The sequence below is a fragment of the Haliaeetus albicilla genome, chromosome 16 (genome assembly GCF_947461875.1).
Source record: "Haliaeetus albicilla chromosome 16, bHalAlb1.1, whole genome shotgun sequence".
Taxonomy (NCBI): Eukaryota; Metazoa; Chordata; class Aves; order Accipitriformes; family Accipitridae; genus Haliaeetus; species Haliaeetus albicilla.
This window is the reverse complement of record NC_091498.1, coordinates 21692076-21715437: the sequence shown is the minus strand read 5'-3', so window position 1 is coordinate 21715437 and position 23362 is coordinate 21692076. Positions and strand designations below refer to the sequence as shown.

Below are 23362 nucleotides of genomic sequence, written 5' to 3'. Positions count from 1 at the left end.
GCCTATGGTGCAGTAAGATCACCATCTGCAAACAAGTAATTGCAAGGCTCAATTTCTTTAGCAAACTGTTGCTGTTGGAAGACTCGTGACAGAACAAATTCATCTTGTTTTGTATTTATTAACTGATGTATATAGTTTTAAAGTGGAAGGGGTTTATAATTTTACTTAGCTACTGATATGCAGAGTTTCATAAACATTAGTGAAACAGACTCACTTGCATTATCTCACTACTGGTGAACCCGTTCATTCAGCTGAATGCTATAGTGGTTAGTCTCTGTGCAGATCTATGAAAATCAGAAAACTTCTCTTCAATCACCTGACCATGGGCTTAGGAGTCAAGCTTCAGATACCTGTTTCTAAAACCTTGACCCTACAGCTTCAGAAACATGCACTTAGTTTCTTGGCAAGGTTTTACTTTGTGTGTCTGAAATTTGAAAATATATTATTATTAAAATCAGGTTTGGTGACTTTATGACTGGATGTTGCAAGCTCATGGAAGTGTTCAGGGGCTAAATCATAGGCATCCCAATTCCTGTATTGCTCTCAGACCATCTATCCAATGTTGTTATTTGTTCTATGGCTGCTTGTTTATTTTATCAGAAGATAGGTGTGCATCAAAAGAAATTAATGCGTTCTCTCCAAGGCAGCTGTGAATTCTTATCACAGAGTCACAGGATGGCTGAGGTAGGAAGTGACCTCTGAAGATCATCTAGTCCCACCCCTCTGTTCAGAGCTGGGTCAGCTAGAGCAAGTTGCCCAAGACCATGTCCAGTTAGGTTTTCAAAATCTCCAACATCAGTAATATCTTTGTAACACTAGTAAAAAAGATTTAAAGTGACTGGAAATTTAAGCCAGAAATACAAAGTTAAAAGATAAAAAAATTTGGCTGCGTTTTTGCATGTGGACATAATCTCTTTTGATCTATGAGCCCAGCTGAGCCTCACTGACTGTATTTGCTTAATTCAGACACTGGATAGTTCTTACCAAAGCTGCTCTTGTCATCTGAATTCACAGAAGTATTTCTGATGGCTAGATGCTAAGCAGTTGTAAAAGTGCATTCCCTTCAACAATTAAAAAGATAGAGCTTCAGAGCTACATCTCATGACTAAAATGTTGTTGTTATTAAAAATACAGATTCAAAGAGAATGGTTACTAGTGTTTTAAGAATGGCATTTTGGCATGAAAAATTAAAATGATACTGCACTTGTCAAAGAAATGGACCTGAGATAGCTGTGCATGAACCAGCTCAGGTGGTTTTGTACTACGCTTCAGGGTCTGGGTAAGTAAAGTCAGCCCGAAGAGTGTGTCTAGCCACAGGCACAAATGCTGTCACTCCTTGCCTGGACAGCTGTAGTGTGAGAGATAGAGGCGGCATCTAAGGGAACTAGCGCTAATTCAGAGCACTGCAGTATGTTTCTTCAGCCACAGTTATGTTATACTGTACATAGCAGCCCATCCCATGCTCTGCATGAGCTTCTTTTAACAATTTGAAGTGGATCTAAGGTCTCAGCCTTTATCCGTAAGGCGTGCTGCATGGCCTGGGGCCGGGATAGCTAAATATTTGTTCGGCATTCCAGTCGGAAGACTGTAGCTGACGGGTCATTTCCTCTGGCATTACAGAGCGCTCTGCCAGAGCTCTCACACAAGTCTGGCTGGAGTACAGTCTTCCAAGGGAAATGCAGTCAAAACCTGTAGGGTGGACTTCCCTGTGAACTGCTGCTATTACAAATGTTACTGTTCTCTTCTACTGGAAAGACCATTTCTTTGTCATTGCCATCTTAAACATCTACAAACTCTCCTCCCAATCCTGTACTGTAGGCTCAGTCTTGCAAGTAAATCAGTCAAGCTGCTCCCAGCCCTGGAGGCGGTACATCTGCACAACGCTCCGTATGCAGACATAGCAATTCCTTAGTGCTAGCTCAGGTGGCTGTGTGTGCTGTGAACTGCACAGTATAGCTGTGTCCTTGGATGCCATGGTGCCCTGTCCTTATAGGACAGAGTCTTCACTCGCTGAATGGTAAATCCCAATCATGTATACTTGATAATACTACGCTAGTGGATATTTTAGGCTTTCAAACAGAGAGGTTTTAATGGTGATTGGTCATGTAGTAGTGAAATATGAAGTGTTTATGAAGAGTAAGAAATGACTGGATTTTAGTGAAGAGAATAGTGAAGAACCTTTAAGAGGTATGCCTTGGTACTGCTGCTGATTTTGTTCAGTACAGTGTCAGTCAAACCAAAGGGATCAATGAGTTCCAAAACCAAAGTAGCAGAAGGGTGGAGAAAAATAAGGTATTGTTTGATAAGTATAGATGTTGCATGTGGATACAGATGAGGAAAGAGAGACATAGGTCATCTCACTTCTAAATTTTATGTATGTTTGATGCCAGCTAATTTCAGAGGTATTTGTGATGCTAGTATATATCAGATACCAGGTCCATTTCACATCATTAGGGAAGGATAGTCTTCATGAGAGCAAAAGGACAGGGAGGACTAGTTCATTAGGGAATGGTCACATGGAAGCAGTGGTGGCATCAGTTAGTATTGGAAGGATACACAAAACAGTTTTGGTTTGAGATGAAGAGCAAAAGTTTATGTCAGTGGAGTATTTCAGAACCTGCCAGCTATGTTTGAGGTGGCTGATCATAAGGTAGCAACAGCTTGTTTCCAGACTGTAGCCAACCTGCTTGTGTGGTTTCTGACATGCACCGATACCTTTCCAGAAGTGGTGTTGCATGACTGTCTTCCCCAGGTATGTGCTTTCCCAATGCTTATCTTGACATCCCTTTGTGTAAGAGTTGTATGTAGCTGGGGATAACTTGTACCAAGGTCCCTAATTAATGGCTTTAGATTCAACTGTAAAGAAAATCCTCTGATTAGAAGAGAATTGCCACTCCCTCTCTTTGTTAAGATATGACTGATAGGTTCTTTGTTTATCTACCTGAAGGGATTAAACAAAGCATGTACAAGAAAAACAAATCTTTATTAGGATGTGATACAAAAAACCTTTTCTGAAGCACGGTTGCCGCACAGCAATTTTAATTAGTTTTCACAAATGCTTCCAATTAATACCCACAGTGTTTACTTTTTTGCTACAGAGAAGATTCTCTCACATAGCAAATAAAAAAAGGAACTCTGACATAAGTTTTCACAGGCAGCTTAGCAAAAAGACTGAGAGTAACTTGCGAGTTGGTGGTCTTCTTGCATTTCAGAAGGTTATTTGCTTTTGCTGTGGAGTAGGTTTGGGGGTTTTTGTTCTTCTGGATGGTCTAACAGAGACAAAAAAATATCTGCCATGTTTTTCAAAGAGATGCTATGAAACCTACTAGTTCTCTGTGTTTTGTTTTCATCACCCTGATCTGTCTGTGGTGAAAGACAGGAACATTGACAAGTCTCCGGTTCATAGTATTTGAACTGTGACCACTTCTTGTTTACCACTTCAAGCATTTTGTCTTCCTCCGTTTATGGCATTTACTGGAGTTTCTTATTTTCCTGGTTTGACTTCCCTAATTGGAACTGCAGCATGTGGTTCAGGTTCTTCACGTGAGCTGCAAATGTAGCTCTGGTAGCAAACCCTGCCAGTTCCTTTGACAACAGCTTTGCAAATAGCTCTTCTGAGGAGTGTGTAAACTTCTTTGGTGGAAATACTGTGCAGAATGCAAGCGGTCAAGGGCTGTATAAAGCTGTGCCACTTTGCTATCCAAAGGCAAAGATTTGCATGGTGATAAATTTGGTGTAATCACACCCTAACTTTAGTAAGCAGATGTGTTATTGTATAAACATTTTTGGTGCTTTGTAGATTGAAGTAGCAGCTAGCCAGTGCTAGTAGGGCAGTGAGCATCAAAGCAGCATCTCCTTTGGTTTGGTCAGATGAAATGTAACCTGCTGGTTCAGGTCATGGATGAGGTGACAGTCTTGGGATCAAGGTGGAGTCCAAAATGTCCGTGTTATTTTGATCTATCTTGCCTTCTCCCAGTGTGGCAGGGTGGCTATAACTGTAATCTCCAGTTTTGATGGCAGAGAGTGAGAACTTGGGAACATGCATCAGGCTGGCTGGCTGTGTGAAGTTCATATACTTTTATTGGTCTGACTCACAAAACATCACAGAAGTTTTACCTTAACTTGCATTTGTTTAGGCTACTTAACTCTTTCCAACATGGGCAGCACAGCTATGTTTGCTATGTAGAGTACAATTTACACATTTGTAGCTTCTCGTATTAGGGCAAATTTAGAAAGGGGAGTGATGTGAGGCCTTTGAAGATAGAAGAGTCATGTGCCTCAAGGAGCTTTTTGCTGTGCAGCTTTCTGAGACACCCATGTCTGAGGCTTTTTGAGCTTTGGAAAGATCACCAAAATTTCTATGGAATAAATGCTGCTTAGGATTTTAAAGATTTGGATATTAGTTATAACTCTGAGTTTACTACCTTCTGGAGCAATCTCCTCCTGCGAGGTAATAATAACACTGTAGCTGTATAATAACCCTCTGAGGTTAACTAAGATGAATGCCATATAGGAAAATGAGATCATTACCCGGTCTGAAGTTGTCAAGTGGTCTTCAATACAACATATTGCAATATGCAGACAAGGTAGAAATTTAATGCTCATAGTTGGAGAGAATTTAATCATGGAATTTCATTATGAAATTTAGCTGTGCAAGAAGCATTCTTTTGAAGATGCTAAAAGGTTTCAATCTGAGAAGTCAGACAGTAACTATTCTGAAAAATGTGGATATACTGCAAATCAAATTGCAAATCATTGCAAATCAAAATCCAGTTCAAGGAAATTAGCCTGTATCTGTGCAAAATCATTATTCACAATGAAAGGTTGAACGGTATACTGGAAGAATTGGATAGGAGGTGATAGTTTCAAGCCTTTGAATCTCTATAATAAATGGAGTCTGGTAAGTTTATGGTGCTACAGGCCACATCATGGCTAGCTAAGTGAGATATAGACAGTACTTAATGCTAACAGTCCATCGTAAAAAGATCTCCTGGAAAAGACCTTAAAATTCCCAAGCAATATTTTATATAAATGTCAAGAATCAGAAGTACAATGTGTATAAGAAATAATAATGTCAGTAAAAATTATGCTGGGAGCTCTTCATGAAGTCATTTAAATTTGCTGCATTTATTGAGAAGATGAAGCTCTCTGAAAAAATGTGGTAGGGGAGGGCCTGGATACAAATGCCTGTGTGCATAGTTTTCCACATGAATGATAAGTCTGACACATCCAGAGTTTTACTTACTGGGCAGTGGCTGATGAGTCCTGAGAGTCTCTGCTTTGACCCAGGTGTTAAAGCATTGCTTTAGAAGATAAATTTTGAAGTAAAGAGCTAAAATTAAATGACAAAAAATAATGAGAAAGGAAACAAACTAAAATTAATGTAATCTTTACCAGAACACAAACATTGAACAAACCCGTTGTAAAATCTCTAAATATTATTAAGAGAAACTGCAATTCCAGAATATTCTTCTGGATTCTTGTTTGCCTAATACTCAATGAAAAAAATGTAAGTTAGAAGCTATTTAAATGTTTTTGTTAAATTTAGGCATTGCCCTCACCTATGCAAATTTTCTTTAGTAGGATGTCCCAAGATCTAAACTTCAGTGCCCAGTTAGTGCTTTTGATTTCAGTCCATTTTCTGGGACTGTTACCCATAGCACCTCCCGAGCTGCTGTGCTCGGCAGCGTCAGGTGTTGATGCGTGACTGCTTCAGAGAGAGGACTGCTACCTGCTGAAGCCCGGGCAGCAGCTCCAGAAGTGCCGCACGTTTCCTTCTGGGTTTCTCGGCCAGCGCCAGCCAGCTCTGCTTTTGCTGACAAGATGGGAACTTGGAACTGGTAGCCCAGCCGGCTTCCTGTAGTCTGGAGCAGGGACTGTCCCTCCCTGGTAGTTCCAGCCATCTGCGGTGTAAAGCAGAAACCTGGAGCAGCCCAGTCACCTGAGCCTCCAGCTGCTCACTCGGTTGTAATTCCAGGAGGGAGTGCTGGAGTCGATGGGATTCTGTCCTGTCTCAGCACTGTGAAAAGCCACTTTCACTGCTTATAATGTCAAAAAATATTGGCACTACTGCCAGTTATTTCTGGGGAGCAGGAAAGGCAAGGCTGGTGTGTGTTCTTCTATGTGCGTGTTTTATGCAAGCGAGGCTTCCACCCTGCTGGGAGGCATACTAATAGCCAGATTAACATACTTTAGTTTTAAAATAACATACTCCCAATTAAGCAGGATTTAACCAAATCTTTCCCAGACTGCAGTAGGTTGCTGGTAACAATGCTGTTCCTGTGTTGTGAATTGAAAAGGTAGTATGAATTTTACTTTCAAGTTACTGCCTGGGTTATTTTTAATGTCTTGCATATTTTCCAGAAAACACAAGGGTTGCTGCTACTGTCCCTCGCATGTTTCTGATGCAAAAAGGCAGGACATGAACAACAATTGTAATATAACAATTAAACCGCAAACATTTTTTAAAACTAACGGATAGATTGTGATTAGGTGCTTACGGAGAAATTTTCCATAATAGCTGATGAAAGGCTTGGAATAATTTGTTGCATGCTGATATATTTCATCTAAAGATACAAATTGTATGCTATTGTGTTCTCTTAAAACTTGGACTCTGGGATTTTTAGGAAGCAGTGGATGATACACTATTATAATAAGCAGTCCTTTACTTGGAGATCATATATGCCGCATTTAGAGGTTTTCCACAGCTGCCAAATGGCGTGGTCCCAGAACTGTGTTACAACTAAAGAGTAATCAAATATGCTGGGAAAGAAGCAGGTCAGAATTTGTTGCTTTAATTTGAAAATGTACATAGTTGATTCTTCAAAAAAACCAGTTTCTATCTTTAGATAGAAACAAATCCTGCAGCTCTGATGGTATTCAAACCAAATCATTTCTGATTTGAATGGGTGCTTTACAGGAGTAAGAACTATTTGGATTTTGTCCATATTTTTTGGAAGTTTCTAAAAGGAGAAATTGTAACTTCCAAGTTATTAAAACGATGTGAATTAAAACCCATGACTTAAATAGCGCAGTAGATACCTACCAGATTGTCCCAAAGAACTTGGCAGTGGTCTGTGAGGTGACATTCCTCCTAGGACTGTAGTGGAAGTGCACGCTGCTTGCTTGGTAGGTGATGGGATAGGTCCTGCTCCTTCTTTTTATGCCAGATTAGCAGACTCTGGTGGATGTGCAATTTAATACGTTGTATTCAGCAGAATTTTTCAAGACTATATGGTATAATACGAGGGCATGTGAGAGACAGCTTTTACAAGGGCTAATTATAACTCGCACTTGCTACGACATGGTGCATTCAGGGCCTGGACGTGTAACATTTTTTTCTGAAAAGTTCTCATTGGCTTCAGTGATATCAGTATTTCACCCTGTGAAATTTTTACTTGCAAGTGGTATTATCCAATCTATTCTTGTTTGCATTGCCAGCAACATATTAGCCATTAGAATAATGAACAAATATTGCTCATATTGGTATAATTTGCTTTTTTTTTTTCCCTTCTGCCTGTTGACAGGAACATCTTGTGTGAATGCAGCTCTGCTGATGTAAAAACAAGTCCTTTTTGTGAACTAATCCCATCTGTTGAAAAGAGCCCTCCTGCCCAGGCAGGCTGTCTTTTTCCTTGGTGTACTTGGTGCTGTATTGCTATTGCTGTGGTGAATTGCATTCTTCTGCAAGCAGCAGTCCGCCTTTGAAAGGAGAAGATAATAGTAGGTCACACACAACATGATCACAGGTAGTCAAGAAATCAGTCTTTCTGACCTGGAGTATGGATGGAACATTTTGCATCTGATGTGTAAGAGTTGTCTGGTAGAATAAGAGTCATTCATTCAAAAAAAGAGCTGGTAACTCTACATTTGGACGTGGTTAAAAAAAATGCACCACAGAAGGTGGTTGGTTTTCGGTTTGTTTTTTTTTTTCCTTAACTGCACTTTGATTTGTAGAAATAGTGTTATTGCTGTCCTGACCCTCAAGGATGTTGTCACAGTATCATCAGGTTTGGTGCATGCTGCCTACTGTTTTGCTCCCAAGGAAGTAATTCTCTGCATTGAGTACAAAGTTGGATTATAATTTCTGATACAAAGTAAGTTTTTCATAAAAAACAATGTGGCATGCAAGGCTAAGTCCTATTTATTAAAATCTATCTTTTAATCTCTCTGGCATTCTTTTAAATAACTCTTTAATAGTGAATGTTACTTAATATTGTTTAGTTGGACCTGCTTTGAGTCAAGGCTTGGATTGCAGAGGTCCCTTCCAACCAGAAGTATTCTGTGATTACTTTCTGTTTCTTCTTCCTTTTATAGTCCTGTTCCCAACTTCCTTGCTGTTAGAGGGAGATGTGATCCAGAGAGGAATGTAAGCAGCTCTGTTCCATACATTTCTAACTGCATATTTGCGTATTCCATTTTTAATGCAATTTATGTGACTGATTTCCTCTGAATCCACTCCAGAAATAAAGGAGTTACACTTGAACTATTGTGTTTTAATTGGCAGTTTCCTTTTCCTTATGAATCTGTTATCATAATGTGAACTGCCACACTGTTTCTTAGAGTCATGATTGTTTATCAAGTTTACAGTACAGCAGGCGGCTTGCTGCGCCTTATGGTTATAGAAATACAGAGTATTTCTAATGTGCTCTTCAGATTGTATTTTTCTAGATTTATACAGTCTGCTCTGGCTCTGGTCAGGCATTTAGTTTCTTTTTCTGAATAGTGATTTTTCTGTTCCATACACGTCCAAGAAATAGATTAGAATTAAATACTGTATATCGAAAAAAAGAAGAAAAAAAGCCACGTGGATTACTGGAAACAGCTGCTATCCAGCTGGGACTAGAATGTATTTCTCAGGCACTTCTCTTTAACATTTAAAGGTCATTTTACAAATGAATCCAGGAACACCAAGAAATGAAATTATGAACTCAGAATTTTGGCATTCGTTCTTCCAGCAGTGTATTATATTCACTGTGTCAGCTCTAATGCATGGTCTTGGTGCTTGGGACTTCTTACTTTATGGCCCCTTTCTAAAACTATTGTATCCAAATAAGCATCAGAAGTAGTTCTTGCATCAGATGTGATATGAATATCTAATTTCAGTGATAGTGCTTGTTCCTGACCAGGTTTAACCATTGTTGTGATCACATTATTGTAACCATAATATATCCAGTAACAGTCCCTAAACAGGAGGGAGTCATACACAGTAAACCAGAGTGGAACGGTGTTTCTGCTGAGTTTAATTCAAGCATCCAGCAATCAGAAAGTTGAGTGGAACAATTAAGATTATATAATTACAGGTCTGTGTTTAAAGATACTTTGAAGATCGAAACACCTTTCCGTTCAAAGGGTTTTAGTTATCGCCATGAAGAGATACGTAGCAGCCTCTGTACCCTTGCTTTGTTGTTTGTATGGCAGTTGGTAACTATTGGCAGTGCTTGGAAAGACCCTGTTCTACTTTTAGCTTGTGTTTGCATGTTCACTGGTGTAAGCACGTATACGCCCAACTGGCTTTTATTGACAGTTGTCAACTTTCTAATTTGGGAATTTTGTAATCTAAGAAAAGACACTTTGTGCTTTTTTTCTTAGTCCTGCCTTGCTGCATACACTTAAATTCATTAAAGAGCTGGAAGAAATGTTCACCTGGGAGCAGATTTATTTTCTTTTTCTCTCTTGATGTTAACACTTTAGTAAGCTCTACTCTGTACTCGGAGGTAAGCACATGAGTCTCTCCCATTGTTAGGGGAATCGAAGGGCCATGTTTAATTCCTTTGTTGCAATACATTTCTGCTGACATTAACAAGAGCTCCAGATATCAGATATCAACTCCCTCTTAATCCTGAACAAGTGATGTGGATGAGCTCTTACATCTGCACAGAGTTCTCTGGGCTCCATATGGGCCATGGCTCAAACTGCAGAATCACAGCCTCAGGGAAGTCATGCAGTGTTAATATGCTGCCCTGGGATTTGGGAGACCCAGGTTCTATTCCTCGCTGTCTGCAACTTCTGGTGTGACCTTGCAGATTCATCTGGCATCTCAATTTATCTCTCTGTCTTGCAAAGTGTTGCGAGCCACTCTGCTGCTAGAATGTGGGCTCGGTGATACTTATGATAGGATGCACCTTTAGACAGAAATGGAGTACTGTCTTTGAACACTACTCAATAAATAATAAAAGGCAAATAAAAGGGATTTACAGCCCTTATTATAAAGACATTACTACAAGAGAATAGTACTGACAAAAAGTAACAGGCTTAATATTTCTTTCTCCAGTATCCCTCTCCTCCATAACATGGTGTTCAGCTGTCACAGTTTCCAAAAGATGATTTTCATTGTTCTTCCCATACTATTGGGATTTATTAAGATGCAGCAATATTTCTAGGTAGGACTTAATGAGCTGGAGCGTGGTATCCCACTTTCATGGCTGGGATTGGAACTATGCATCATTTAGGAAAAATAAAAATGAACCCAAGTAGCGTATGTGTCAGATCACTCAAGGAATAGTCGCTGGCACAGGTGTAGAAGACAAAGCCTGTTTTGTGTTGGGATGTGTGCTAGTTTACTGATTACTGGTTTGAAGTGGAATTTTTTGCTGGTATGTCGTTCTCGTGCTGTCAGATTCCCAGGACCCTACAACCAGCAATAGGATTCAGTAAAGTGTCCACCTAAGCTCTTTCCATGCATAGACGTGATGTTTGTGGGAGGACCTGAGAACAGATCAAAGCAGCCCCCACCAAACCCTTTGAAAGCAGTGTGCTTCCCATTCCTCTGTACTAGATTCTCCCGGGCAATTGAAAGAGTGTGTATTTGTGTGTAGGGGCTGAGAGGGGAAGTGTATATTTTTCCTACCTTTATTGTGGGAGAAGGGTGCTGTTCATGTGCTAGACTGAAGAAATCCTTGGCTTGTAGTCCGAGATGTGATCTGGAGTGAATTGTTGTAAGCGTCATTTATCTTAATAGACCTGGGGAGGTTTGACAGCAGCTGAGACTTTGGATTGCTGCATGTAAGGGTTGTGACTGTGAAAGTTCATTACGCTATCTGGCTTAACATGTGGCTAGTCTGAACTTCTGAGATTAGATTATGCATCTCTGTCAGCAATACAAGTTAGGTGTAGTAATGGAGGAAAAGGACTGTACTGCTTTTTTGTTTTTGAGGTCTGTCCAAATCAATTCCTTGCATCACGTTAGTAATTTCCCTTGGGTGGTTTATCTATTACCAGATAACATGAGGTTATTAAATACGTGTGCACAGCAGGCCCTTGTTATCTGTTTGTGCATTGTTGCCCTCTGTTGCAAGCATTCTATATACACATGTGCATTACTAAAGATGATGCCTCTATCTGGTTATAAATATTTTCCATTTGGAATTATCAGCTTCTGCTACAGAGATGAGAGGTGATCACTTGGGCATGAAAGATAAGGGGCCAGAGGAAACGAAAATAAAAATTACAAAGCACTGAGCTGCATACGAAATAAGTGACATAATCCAATGTACAAGCCTATTAGATAAAGTGCAGCAAACGGTTTTTCTCACATGCCTAGCTGCTGCCATAAATTCAAGTTATTACATGAATTCAGGTTGTATACCTACAAAGTGACTGAGAGGGAAGAGAGAGGGTTTTTTGCCGCAAATCTGGTGTAACAGGCTTTCTTTATTTGCCAGAAAAAGTTAGCTATATTAATACATTCTGTTTTCTGAAGCCTATAAAACTGTTATTGGAAGAGTGGAAAAGCAGCTCTTCCTGTTCCTAGGATTTTGGGCCACAAATAATCAGCTAAAGAAGATGGAAAAATCTTGGTTTAAAATTGATTGGTTTGTGCGAATTCTGTCTTTTTCACCAATGTACTTACCTTTCATGGCAGCAGCTCTCATGGCGTACTGTTTTCTTGTGCTCTGCCAGTTGGCTGTTTTACCGTGGTGCAAGGCAGCGGATTCCATTCTGACCTACTGCACAGGGTGTTCAGGAGGGCCCTGGGATCCTTGCCAGGAGCAAGCTGAACAGTGGTCTCTTGGCTGCGAGACAGGCAGTAGGTCCAGTGTATTCCTGCAGCTGCTGTAATGATTTGCCTTTAAAAGTGTCCTTTATGATCCCAGAAAATATCCAACATGGTTCTTTACCTGGGAACCAGAGTGTGCCTTCTAGATGGCTCAATGAACACAAAAAGCTAAAGCATAAAAATAATGATTGGCAGGATTTTGCTCCTTTCATATAATGTGTCAATCCACAATTTCTAGCGCAGGGAGGATAATTGTTACATTAAACCCCATTCTGTATTGAAGAGTAATTTCTTTCCCTTCACAGTAAAAGAAGCCATGTTTGTGCTCAGGTTAAAGAGGGACATGCTAATTCCTGGGCCTTTGACATGGAAATAAATTTTTTCCTTAAGGTAAAAGAACAAGGCTTGCAGAGATGGCAATAACATCTAGTGTGCATTCTGCTGCACCGAAGTCAACAGGGACTTGTAGGCTTTAGAAAATGCATAAAGTTATGAGAGAGCTTTTATTTATTTATTTATTATTTTAGCTCTGTTGGCAAACTTATAGCTAGAAGAAGAGTTTTAATAAGTCAGTAAAATGCATCTGTCTCAGCAAAGCATGAGGTTAGACTTTACAAATGTAATAGTTCAGAGAGATGTGAGGACTCATTTAAGCACTCAGAATGGGAGTACCTTAAAGCATGAAAGTTATTGAAAGTGAGGCTTAATTGACTGTTCTCTGAGCTACTTCTCTATGAATGTGAGGCAGTAATTCATTATTTATGACAATACTGTTTGTATCAATAACTTTAAAATTTGAAGTCTGGGGACAGATCCACAGCTGCTGTAGGACACTGGAGTAAGGGGCTAAGGCACCTTACATCATTGAGCATCTAGCCTGATAACTTCCCAATTTCAGGAGGGTAGAGGCATACAAAATGTAGGCCACTTGCACCCAACTGAATGAAGGGCATTATCTGTAGATGGTTTTCCTTCTGAGAAACTCCCTGGGGCATATTTGAGAAATCTTTTCCATATCGTATGGCCTGCTGCAACCCTCCCAGCGTTCAAAGAGGAGGCAGGGCTGCGGTCCAGATCGCCCCTCTGAGCTAGGACCAGCCACTCGCACAACCCAAGCAAGCTGCAGTATTGCAAGGAGAGCAGTTGCATTGCCAGCACCTCTCAAGCCACCATTCTCTCAGACCATATCCTGAAAGGAAGATGGCTTGTGAAGGGATTTTCATGAACTAAGTGATCCCTTCATATACAATCTCTGTAGCTGTGGGATGGCTGATGTCTTCTGACTCCTTATGCTCCCTGCCTCCATCCTGCCTTGCTTCTGCCCCTTCCTAAGAAGGCAAAATTACATGAATTCTTTAGCACTGCTTTGTCACGCTCAATAGGGAAACTTGACAAACAAAATCTTGGTGGGTTTGTTAAAAACAAACAACCAACCTCTTAGAAGTATTAGAACTTAATTATGTTAATATTAAACATAATTATGGCACATTAATTATGTTTTCTACATTTATGAGGAGAGTTGTGCTGTGCTCTCCGGACATCTGTACTGTATAGAGACAGGTGATAGAGTGCAACGTTTCCAAGTGCCACATCGGCACCATCTTCCCATTCCATATACGGCTGCTCTTTCTCTCCAATTCCAGATACTCATTCAGCTTAGTCAAATTTGAATCCTTATTTGAGAGATTCTGCGCTGAAAGGCATATGCATCTATCTTTATAAGCCTGTTTGTTTCCACAATTAGAAACCGAATCAACAGTGTATTGAAGATGACACATTTGCTCATTCCCTTTCTTCTCCCTATGGTGGCATAAAGCAGTGAAGCACAATAATTAATGAAAAAGACTGTTTATTATTCAGGCAATGTATCTGAAATGGAAAAAAAACCAAAGCATGGGTTAAAAATATATTGCTGAAGACCATCAGCGCCATCACAAAGTGTATGATCAGGTCTAGGGGGAGAGTCCTGTCATTCAGTCCAGTTGGGCAGGGTGCTCTAAAATTGTCAAAGACAACTGAACTCGGATTTCTCATGTAAAACTCAGGAAAATGTGGAATGCATGAAAAAAACTGACTTAAGTATCCTGCTAGGGCATCTTTAATGTTCTTCCCAAAATAGTGAGTTTTTTAGCTTCATTTACATGTGTGCTGTGTCCTGTGGCTGAGTGAAAATGATACCTTTTTTTGTAGACTTATCTTTCCTTCTGGGAGAGTCTGCCCAATAGGTTTTGTAAGACGAAGGGTGAACATAATGCTCTGCTCAGCACTCTGCCTTTGCAAAGCAAGGCTAATCTGTTTTAAATAACAAAGGCCAGAAAACGCCTGACTGCAAAATTATTGCTTTGTCTCCTGTGAGCATGCTACAGAGTAAGTCACTGCTTGTGGGCCAGTATTGAAGATTAGGTAAAATGCAGCACTTCGCCTCCTGAGGCTGATACTGAAGTCCAGGGAAGGATTCCTCCATACTGACTGACTATGGGAAAGCCTTCAAGGTTCCTCATTCACTTAATTTGCAAAAAGCTGCAGTGTAACCGGAAAATTAGAAGTGTGTACTGCCTAGTAAATGTCACAGCTATAATGTGCAGCTGAAGTCGTGCTGGTGGCAAGCCAAGATTTGGGTTCTATTCCATTTCCACCTATTTCTGTACTACACCTAGCTATGAAAAAAGATTTTGTATTTACTCAAGCTTATAAAGTCAGTCCACATTAGGAAAAGTATATGACAGGAATAAGAATAGCCCGCTAGCTAAAAACGAAGGTGATTGAGAGAACAATGACTCTATCAAGGGTACTGATTTTCACGTCCTTGATTAGAGCCTGCTTTCCTTTATAGATTTTATACTCAGTGGTGATGCTGCATTGTTGTGGCAAATAAAGCTTCCTGGTCTTGCAAAGCTATGAACAGCCACTTACACTGAGAACAATGCTTTGATCTTCATGTTTTGATATTCACCCTCCACAATGTTACATTTTGGGAATAGAGAACTGTTTTGCACTATTTTTAGGTGGGCACAATTTCAGTACCGTAAATGTCTTCTTTTGAATTTAAAGTGCTCTTAGCTAGTGGTTGGTTTGATAGTTTTGTGCTTGCTACAAATCTCTCTGTGTTAGGGGATGAACAATAAGAAAGTGTGGCTTTGCACAAACATGGTAGAAAACCTGAGTATGATTTTTTGACTTTATAAAGGGGAAAAAGTGTATTGATCAATACACAGCAAATCTAATACAAAGCAGAATAGTGCTCTATGCTATGTGTGTAGGTGCATCATATTGTTTATTCAAGGCAATGCAGTCATAGATAAACAATTTGAATAGATATTGGCAATATAATGTGGAAAATTCTAGGAATATATTGAGTCCATTCCTAAAATATAGCTGCAGTTTAAGTACTATGATGGACATGGCCATCAGATTATTTCTTTTTAATTCTTGTTCTTTATGAAAAACTGTAAGTATCAGCACTTTTCTTAGGTGTCCTCTCTCTTCCATGCAGAGTTCATTTACACAAATGTATGTGGCATGCACAGTCCTGCAATGCCATGGAACCAGCTGCAAAAGCATCTACACCTGGTGGCTATCTGAGAGTCTTTACAATGAGGGGTGTATTTGAGGAGTCTTTGTACTTGACCATCTTGTCCTTTCCTCCATATCCTCAGAGCAGTAGGTCCACTGAGGTCATACGGGTTGTAACAGTCTTTAGGTTAGAGGACCCCTTGTGAAACAGCTCTGTTCTTCTTTGTTAGTCTAAGAGAGAACACATCCATCTCCTTTCCAAGGATGAACACTTAATGTGGCTAATAAAGTGCGCTTGCTTTTAATTTTCTGTTGCATTAACCATTCTAGTGTGCATGTTGCCCAGATCTGTTTGAGGTGACCATTTCGCAGCGTGGTTGGCTTATCATGTTGAGAAGCTGCCTGGGCTCAGTGCAGAAATGTCCCCCTGGCACCTAGTTAGGAGCAGATTGTACCTCTAATGTCAGCAAAACAATAGACGAGGAAGTCTCATTGGTTAGGTTTAAAAGAAAAACCCTGTTGTATTTTATTGTGAAGCAATTTGGGCCAGCGAACACGACAGAAGTTGTACTCCCTCCCACACCACTTGATGACTGGGTGCTGCTCCTTCCTCTGCTGGGCTCTGGTGCCATCCCTTGTCTGATGCAGCCTCCCCTCAGCTCAGTGCCCCAGGGCACTAGGTACTGGCCAAATGCAGAGAAAAAGAAAACTGGTGTTCTCTAGAGTTTGAAGTCTAAATAGACTGAAAAGAAGAAATAAGTGTGGTGATCCCATTTCACAGATGAGGAACTGATTATGGAGGAGTTAAGTAGCTTGCTCAAGATTTCACAGAAAGGGGTAGGCAGCATTGAGCTTTTAATGCAGATTTGATGATAGCCAGTTTAGCATCGTAACCACAGGAACGTTATTCTGCATCACAGCAAAGACTTTTCTGGATTTGTGGAGAGATTTGGAAGAAAGGGAACTTAATATCACCAAGGGAATTCTGAGTGGTACCTTAACGTAAATAGAACATAGCAATGCTAATAAGGAATAGTAGTGAACAGTATTTTCAGTTAATAGTAATAGTGAACAGTATACCTCAGCTCTACCTATTGGATTTTCTCATGCAGTGGTCTTTAAACCAGAGAGATGATAGCTGTTTATTTAAAAGTTACCATATTTTAATTAGGAATTGTTCTCCTCCAGTACTTTTACTGGTCTTTGTTCTGCTGAGAAAAGGGCAGAAGTCATGGAACTTTTTTTGGTATAGATAGAAAGAGTTGTTGAAGTTTACAAAGAAACATGGAAAAAGGATAAATAATTCATTTTATTCTTACTTTTTTTTCTTGAAATATTGGTAAAGAAAGTTCATGGACAATACTTGGGCATATTTTTCTGGAAATATAAAATAGTTATCTTGTTTGTTGCTACAGTAACTTAATATGCACTTATGTAGCTGTGGTACTTGACGATTGAGTGCTTTATTTTGTGGCACATTAAACAGTGGCAGGATTCTGATGTCAGTCATGTAGACTAAATAGTTACACCTGGAATTCTTTATTACTATATAATTTATGGTCCTTCTACTTTTTGGTTGCCTCCATTTAGACTTGACTGAGAATTCTTAGTAGTTGCATCAAAAGGGAGTATTTCCATGTGTGAAGACTCCTGTTCTGCTGAAAGAACAGGTTTTTACATCTTGTCAAGCTGATACTTCTTCTTAACATCCAGTTCTTTCCTTTCCACAGAAGAACTCAAGGAGAAACTGAAGAAGTATGTTGATGAAGTGAACGCCCGTAAGCCTGGTTTCATCAAGGTTGTTCGACACAGCAAACAAGAGGGGCTGATTCGATCTCGAGTTAGTGGATGGAGAGTAGCCACAGCACCAGTAGTCGCTCTCTTTGATGCTCATGTGGAATTCAATGTGGGATGGTATGTGTCTCTTTGAATTTCTCTGACCAAGGGACCTTTTTCAAGCACTGTTTATAAATTACTGAATGGCATTTCTCTTGCATATAGAGGGTGAGTTAGCATTCTGATCTTTTTCATGAGGATTCAGACACAATCATGGACACCAGCATGGAAAATATATTTGTGCTGCGTAACATAATCTAGATCCATTTTTATAGGCGAGTTATCTGCTGGTCTAATTACAATGTATTTAAACTATATTGGAAAACTGCACGTTAAAAACCTCCTCTGATAATGTAGTCCTTTGCCCATAAGGGCAAATTTACCTTCTTTTGATTAAAAATATTATGTTTCTTTTATGTTCTACAGTGTAAACAAAGCAGTGTCATTTTGGCACTGAGGTTGCCGCTCTGTGCAAAAGTAGCGCATAACTAAAACTATGTATTTTAACTTGTTCAGTCTGGATTTAATATCTCTGTTGCTTCTTGAGTAAAAAGGTGGTAAAAAGGCAGGAGCTTCTGTCCCTAGGGTAGATCTGTTATTAACTTTGAGGTTGATGTCCTTGATAATGTTGACAGCCTGAAGTTATTGTTATTTGGTAGCAAGGGTGTAAATGCTCTATGATATGCAGATTCTTATTTCTTCCATTTACTAGCTAACATGAAAGTTAATAATAGGGCATCCTAGATAAAATATTGCAGTGTGTTATTTTGGGGGAGATCCTGCTCTGTCAAAACTCCATCTCAAAGCCAAGGGAGCTCTGAATGAGTAACAGCTGTAGAGTTTGCCCCTTCTGAAATATACAGCATAACCTGCTATTTATTTGATGGGTTGGACTAGATGACCTTTAAAGGCCCCTTCCAATCCAGACTATTCTATGATTCTATGATTTCCATAAGTGCTAAGCTTCCACTGATATAATCTTAACATTTTGTTTTTCTTTTTTTAGGGCTGAACCAGTGCTCACTAGGATAAAAGAAGACAGAAAAAGAGTAATTTCTCCATCATTTGATAACATTAAGTATGATAATTTTGAAATAGAGGAGTATCCCCTCTCAGCGCAGGGTTTTGACTGGGAGCTGTGGTGCCGATATCTGAACCCTCCTAAATCATGGTGGAAACTGGAGAACACAACTGCTCCAATAAGGTAACATGCAGCTGTGACCTAGATTAGTGTGTCACTGGCAATGCTTATCTAGATATGACAGATGGTGAGTGGTCTCAGCTATGTAACAGGTTTTACTGACTGTAATGTTAAATTAGTTAAATGTCCTTGAGCTGTCCTCTTCAGCTTTTGTCCTTGACCTCTACACAGTCATCAAGAAAACTGTTGTTTTCAGTATATCTTTTTAATAAGTTTCCTTGTTATTAGCATGGGGCAAAACACACAGTTGAAGTGAAATGGTAGACTTGAATGCTCAGCAGCACTGCTTTCTCCAAATGTCTTTTCTACTAATTTAGTGGTAATGGGCCAGAAACAGAATTTTCTTTACAAATACATTATATAAACAGAACTGATCTGACAGTTATATTCTTTATGATACTGTCACATAGCTTTACAGCTGTGTTATGTCCTAGGAGTTAATGCTGGTCCGTTGATCGTGTGTGAGCAAAGATTGTATTAGATCCTTGCTTTGGTGCCATCTAGCTCTGTACTTTCATATCATGTCTAGAATATTGTTAGGTTGGTACAGAACAATACCCTTATCTTGGGGAGGGGAGTAGGTGCCTCTGAATCCCCTCAGCACTTCTGCTGAGATTCCAGGCTTTTTTTCTAGCCACGCATTCATACCAAGGAGGTCACTGGTACCTATACTCTAGCTCTCTGCAGAAAGAAAGCGTGAAGATTGTTTTCACTAGCTGCAAAGTAGAACCTTAAATAGCAGTGGCAGTGCGAGGGGGTCATCACTACCAATCAGTTTCCATGCAGTCAGTGTAAGGGGTATCTTTCATCCAGTAGGTCTGTCTTTTCAGGCAGACAGCTTTTTTTCAGGAGTCGTCAGCTTAAACTCTCTGAACTGCCTGAACAGGACCTAGAACTGGAAAGTAGGAGATAAAAATTCACAGGTTTGCCACAGATATATGTAAAAAGGGGTGGTAATTTCCACATCATTAGAGATGGTTGTCAGTGTTAATGAACTCTGATAACATTATGGAAATGCTTTGAAATATCGTACTAAGTCCAGGAGAGGCAAACCTTCTATATTAATTGTGGTGACTTTTTAAATTAAAAGTATTTAAACTCAGAATAAAGAGCAAACATACTTTTCCATTTTACTCCAAAACTCTGTTCTATGTGAGGATTGTGGAGTGAATGTCCTTTATGAATACTGGATGTTTAGGTTTGTTCCCTAGCCCTTTTCCCTGGTGCCTTTTATTCAGTGCAATACACTGCATGTGTGTGCTGGATAATTAAAAGAAAAAAAAGCCACATGTATTGATTGATGGCTTCTATCATGCCTCCAATATGCTTCTAGAATTATAACAAAGGAAAGCAGGTACTCTGAAAAATACTTTAAAAACACCACCAGCAGCAAGGTACTTTGTCATAAAAGAAGCATAATTTTTGAAGTGAACCGCTATTTTCTTCATTAATAAATATATCAGAAACAGCCTTTCATTGTTATAAAGTGGGTACTGTAGCACTTCAGGTTAAAGGTATAAATGTATAGATTTCTGTAGAATTGTACAGTTTGTGATTAAGACATCCTATAATCTGTTTGAAAGCAGATGTCTACACTTACTGCAGCTTGAATGTTCCCAGTAAATACAGGATGATTTCCCCTGTACTGCTAATTAATATCCTGTTACCAGAGTTCCCGATACCAGCATAGTGATCAGAAAAGACATTTTTATTTCTTGCCATTGTGCATTATAAGATAGGAGAAAAATGAAAAGGCTAAATTACTCTCTATTTTCTTCCACTGCATCTTATAAAGGTAAAATTGTACTCTCTGTGCATGAACTCTTACCTTCTTAAGATTGGCTCTGCATAGTAGAAGTTGGTTAATTCAGGTCACGACATAAATAGAGCTTACTGATTTGGCAAAGATATGTGACTTGTTTAAATTTGGCTCAGGACAATGGACTAATGTTACAATATGCTGGTAAGGGCAGACATTTCTTGATTCTGTATTACAAAACCTTATCTGGATGTTCCTATTCAAGAAATAATCTCTTTTACCTAAGCTTACAGACACAAGTTTTCTTAGCTGTAGATGAACCTAGCTTCTGGCTGAACACACAAAACTATGCATCATTGTGTATCCTTGTTAATTGTTACAGACAAGAAACCTGAGGACTTAGCAGGGACAGAGGCTAGAATGGCTGGTGCCTCAGAAACAAAGTTGGGGCTCCTGGATCTAGTATTGTTAGCACTGAAATCCTACCTGTTCTGGAGAATATGTACATCCAACAATTTTGAGTCTGTTTTCCTTCAATGGTGCTTATTTTACCATAGAATCAAGAACATTAGAAGACAAAGCTGAACAAATCTGTTTGAGAAACACCTCCCTAAGAATCTGTCTTGACACACCATTTGACCCAGCAATTATAATCTATGTCTGAGTAATACAATTGTCCATATTCTATCTGCTAATTTTGGTTGCTGCTGGTTTATTCTTCCAGAAGTCCTGCATTGATTGGATGCTTCATAGTAGATAGAGAATATTTCCAAGAGATTGGCCTATTGGATGAAGGCATGGAAGTATACGGAGGAGAAAATGTGGAGCTTGGAATCAGGGTAAGGAACATAACCAACCAACACTGGTGGCTTATATTTAAAATAGAGCTTGCTTCTTATTGTGTGGGGAAAAAACCAGTCAAAAATGTATGGATTATGGCATGCAAAGGAGAGCCACAGCTCTGCAGTAGTATACATTGTTGTATTTGAGGAGGGAGGGAAAAAAAAAAGAGCAAAAGCTCCTATATCTTTTTAAAGAACTTATCTGGGACAAGGACAGAAATACAAAATTTGGTATTATTCTTTCATTAAAGTAACAATGCTAGAATTTGGCAGAGATGATACCTAAAACTCCCTGTTTACCTATGATCCTGGACTCGGTAAGGAGGATAGGTTCTCACAGGCATAATGGGAAAAGCCTTTCTAGATTTCTCAATTTATTTAAATTAGGAAAATCACTATGGAGCAAACTGGAATATATAGACTTTTATGCTGCCTTCCCTCTGGAGGGGAATTAAGATATTCATAAAGTGCATAAGTGCACATATTTTCTTCTTCCATCATACACTCTTCATCTGTTTACTATATGCAGTGTTGTGTGTGATTTGTGTACTTCCTTCTATATCTCTTCACAGCTAAATACCATTCTGAAAATACAGTGCTGTTCTCTTTGAGAATCTTTCAGGTTTTTGATACGAGAGAAATTCTTAGATAGGTGGTAATGAAAAATGGTATGATGTGCGTTATAAAATTAAATTCTGAACTCTGCTATGAAATGTTAGTGGGAGCTTTTATTTTGTGCTTTTTAGTTGCCATAATAAAAGCATACTGTTATACAGTAGCAAAAAAAAAGGAATTTATTTTAAAAATATAGGATTTTCTGCTAAGTCTGTGAGATATAACAAAAAATACTCATTTTTACTTCTGGGTTCCTGAAATTCTTTTTCTCCCACCTGTCAGAGATGAAGTGTTATTGCAGCACAACTGAAGCGCAGGTCCCCTCTCGGTTACATTAGAGCACAGTTTTAAGGAAAGGGAGAGAGAAATGCAAGACTGCTTCTTTTAATAACACCATTCTCCTCACTGTGAGGGCCAGAGAGCTGCCTTCTGTTCCCAAAACCTGATTTTGCAGCTCAGCGTTGCGATGAGTTGAAAATTAGTGTCACTTTGATTTTTTCTTTTCTTTTTCCAACTGACAAAACTATTGTCTCCGTGTGAGTGCGAGAAGTTTTATCTAGTTTTGCATCATGAGGTGCATGCTGTCCAGTCTGCTATACTTAGCCTTGCAGAAGTTGATTGGGAAGAGTACTTTGATAGACAAGACCAGAGACACAAATCTTCTGCATAATTGAGACTTTGGAGTAGACTGGATCACTGGAATAAGGCCCAACACTGCTCCGATTTCCTTATGGCTTTTTGTCTGTCTCCAGGGAAGCAGTGCCTGACCTACATAAAATACTTTCATCTGTAACAGATTGTGGTGTGCAAGGTAGCATAATGTATGCTGCCTCATCTAACTTTATCCTGACTTGGATCTGTGTTCCTGGCTATATCAAAACAAATTACTGTGCTGTAATGAACAGATTTTTCAGCAGTTTATTACCAAGTCTTCTCACAATTCTCAGCATATCCCAGAAATACCAGGATGAATATAAATGTACAATGCAATACTAGAGCTTCTGGGAAGCACATTATTATTTCTACAGATGTTAAGCTTGAAAAGCAAGCTCCTTCCCTCAGCCACCTGCTTCTGGCACACACGTGGGACCATACACCATGTCTTGGCAAAATACAGGTGGCTGCTTCAAACGTGCTCTCATGTTATGGTGGGCAGCCATGTTATTCAGGTGCATCCTAAGCACTTGTCTGTAGAGGTGCAGCTCCCAGGGGCTGCCTCTCATTTCCTTTAGATATGGCTACATGGAAAACTGTGGTCACCAGGTGATTTCAGGCTAGATGGTCCATCTCTGCTGCTGAACTATATTTTCATCTCTGCAGCACCAAAGTAATCTCTAGATTACCTGTGTTGCTTTCAACTGCAAGGCCTATGATGAATCACTTAATAAAGACAGTAATTGTTCTACAAAAACTACATTATAATTACAGTGTTAGTGCAATAAATAACGTTTCCAGTTTAAAATGGTGCTCTCCAATCCATGACTACAGATTGCTCACTGTGCTTCATCTTTCATTGCCATTTTCTTTTTTTAAGAAGTATCTAGCTTCATTGAGTATTCTGCTGTGTGATATGCATTATCATGTAGGGGTGGAGAAGC

General features: G+C 39.4%; 1 protein-coding gene across 9 annotated transcripts in view; it reads left to right on the top strand.

The window, feature by feature from the left end:
- GALNT18 (polypeptide N-acetylgalactosaminyltransferase 18) overlaps positions 1-23362 on the top strand; it is a 249088-nt gene that overhangs the window by 148180 nt on the left and 77546 nt on the right. For all 9 annotated transcript variants that reach the window (XM_069803883.1, XM_069803884.1, XM_069803875.1 and 6 more), the window contains 3 exons: positions 17242-17425; positions 18354-18551; positions 21032-21146. In XM_069803883.1, the coding sequence (XP_069659984.1) occupies positions 17242-17425; positions 18354-18551; positions 21032-21146 (497 nt within the window). The remainder of the gene's footprint in view (positions 1-17241; positions 17426-18353; positions 18552-21031; positions 21147-23362) is intronic.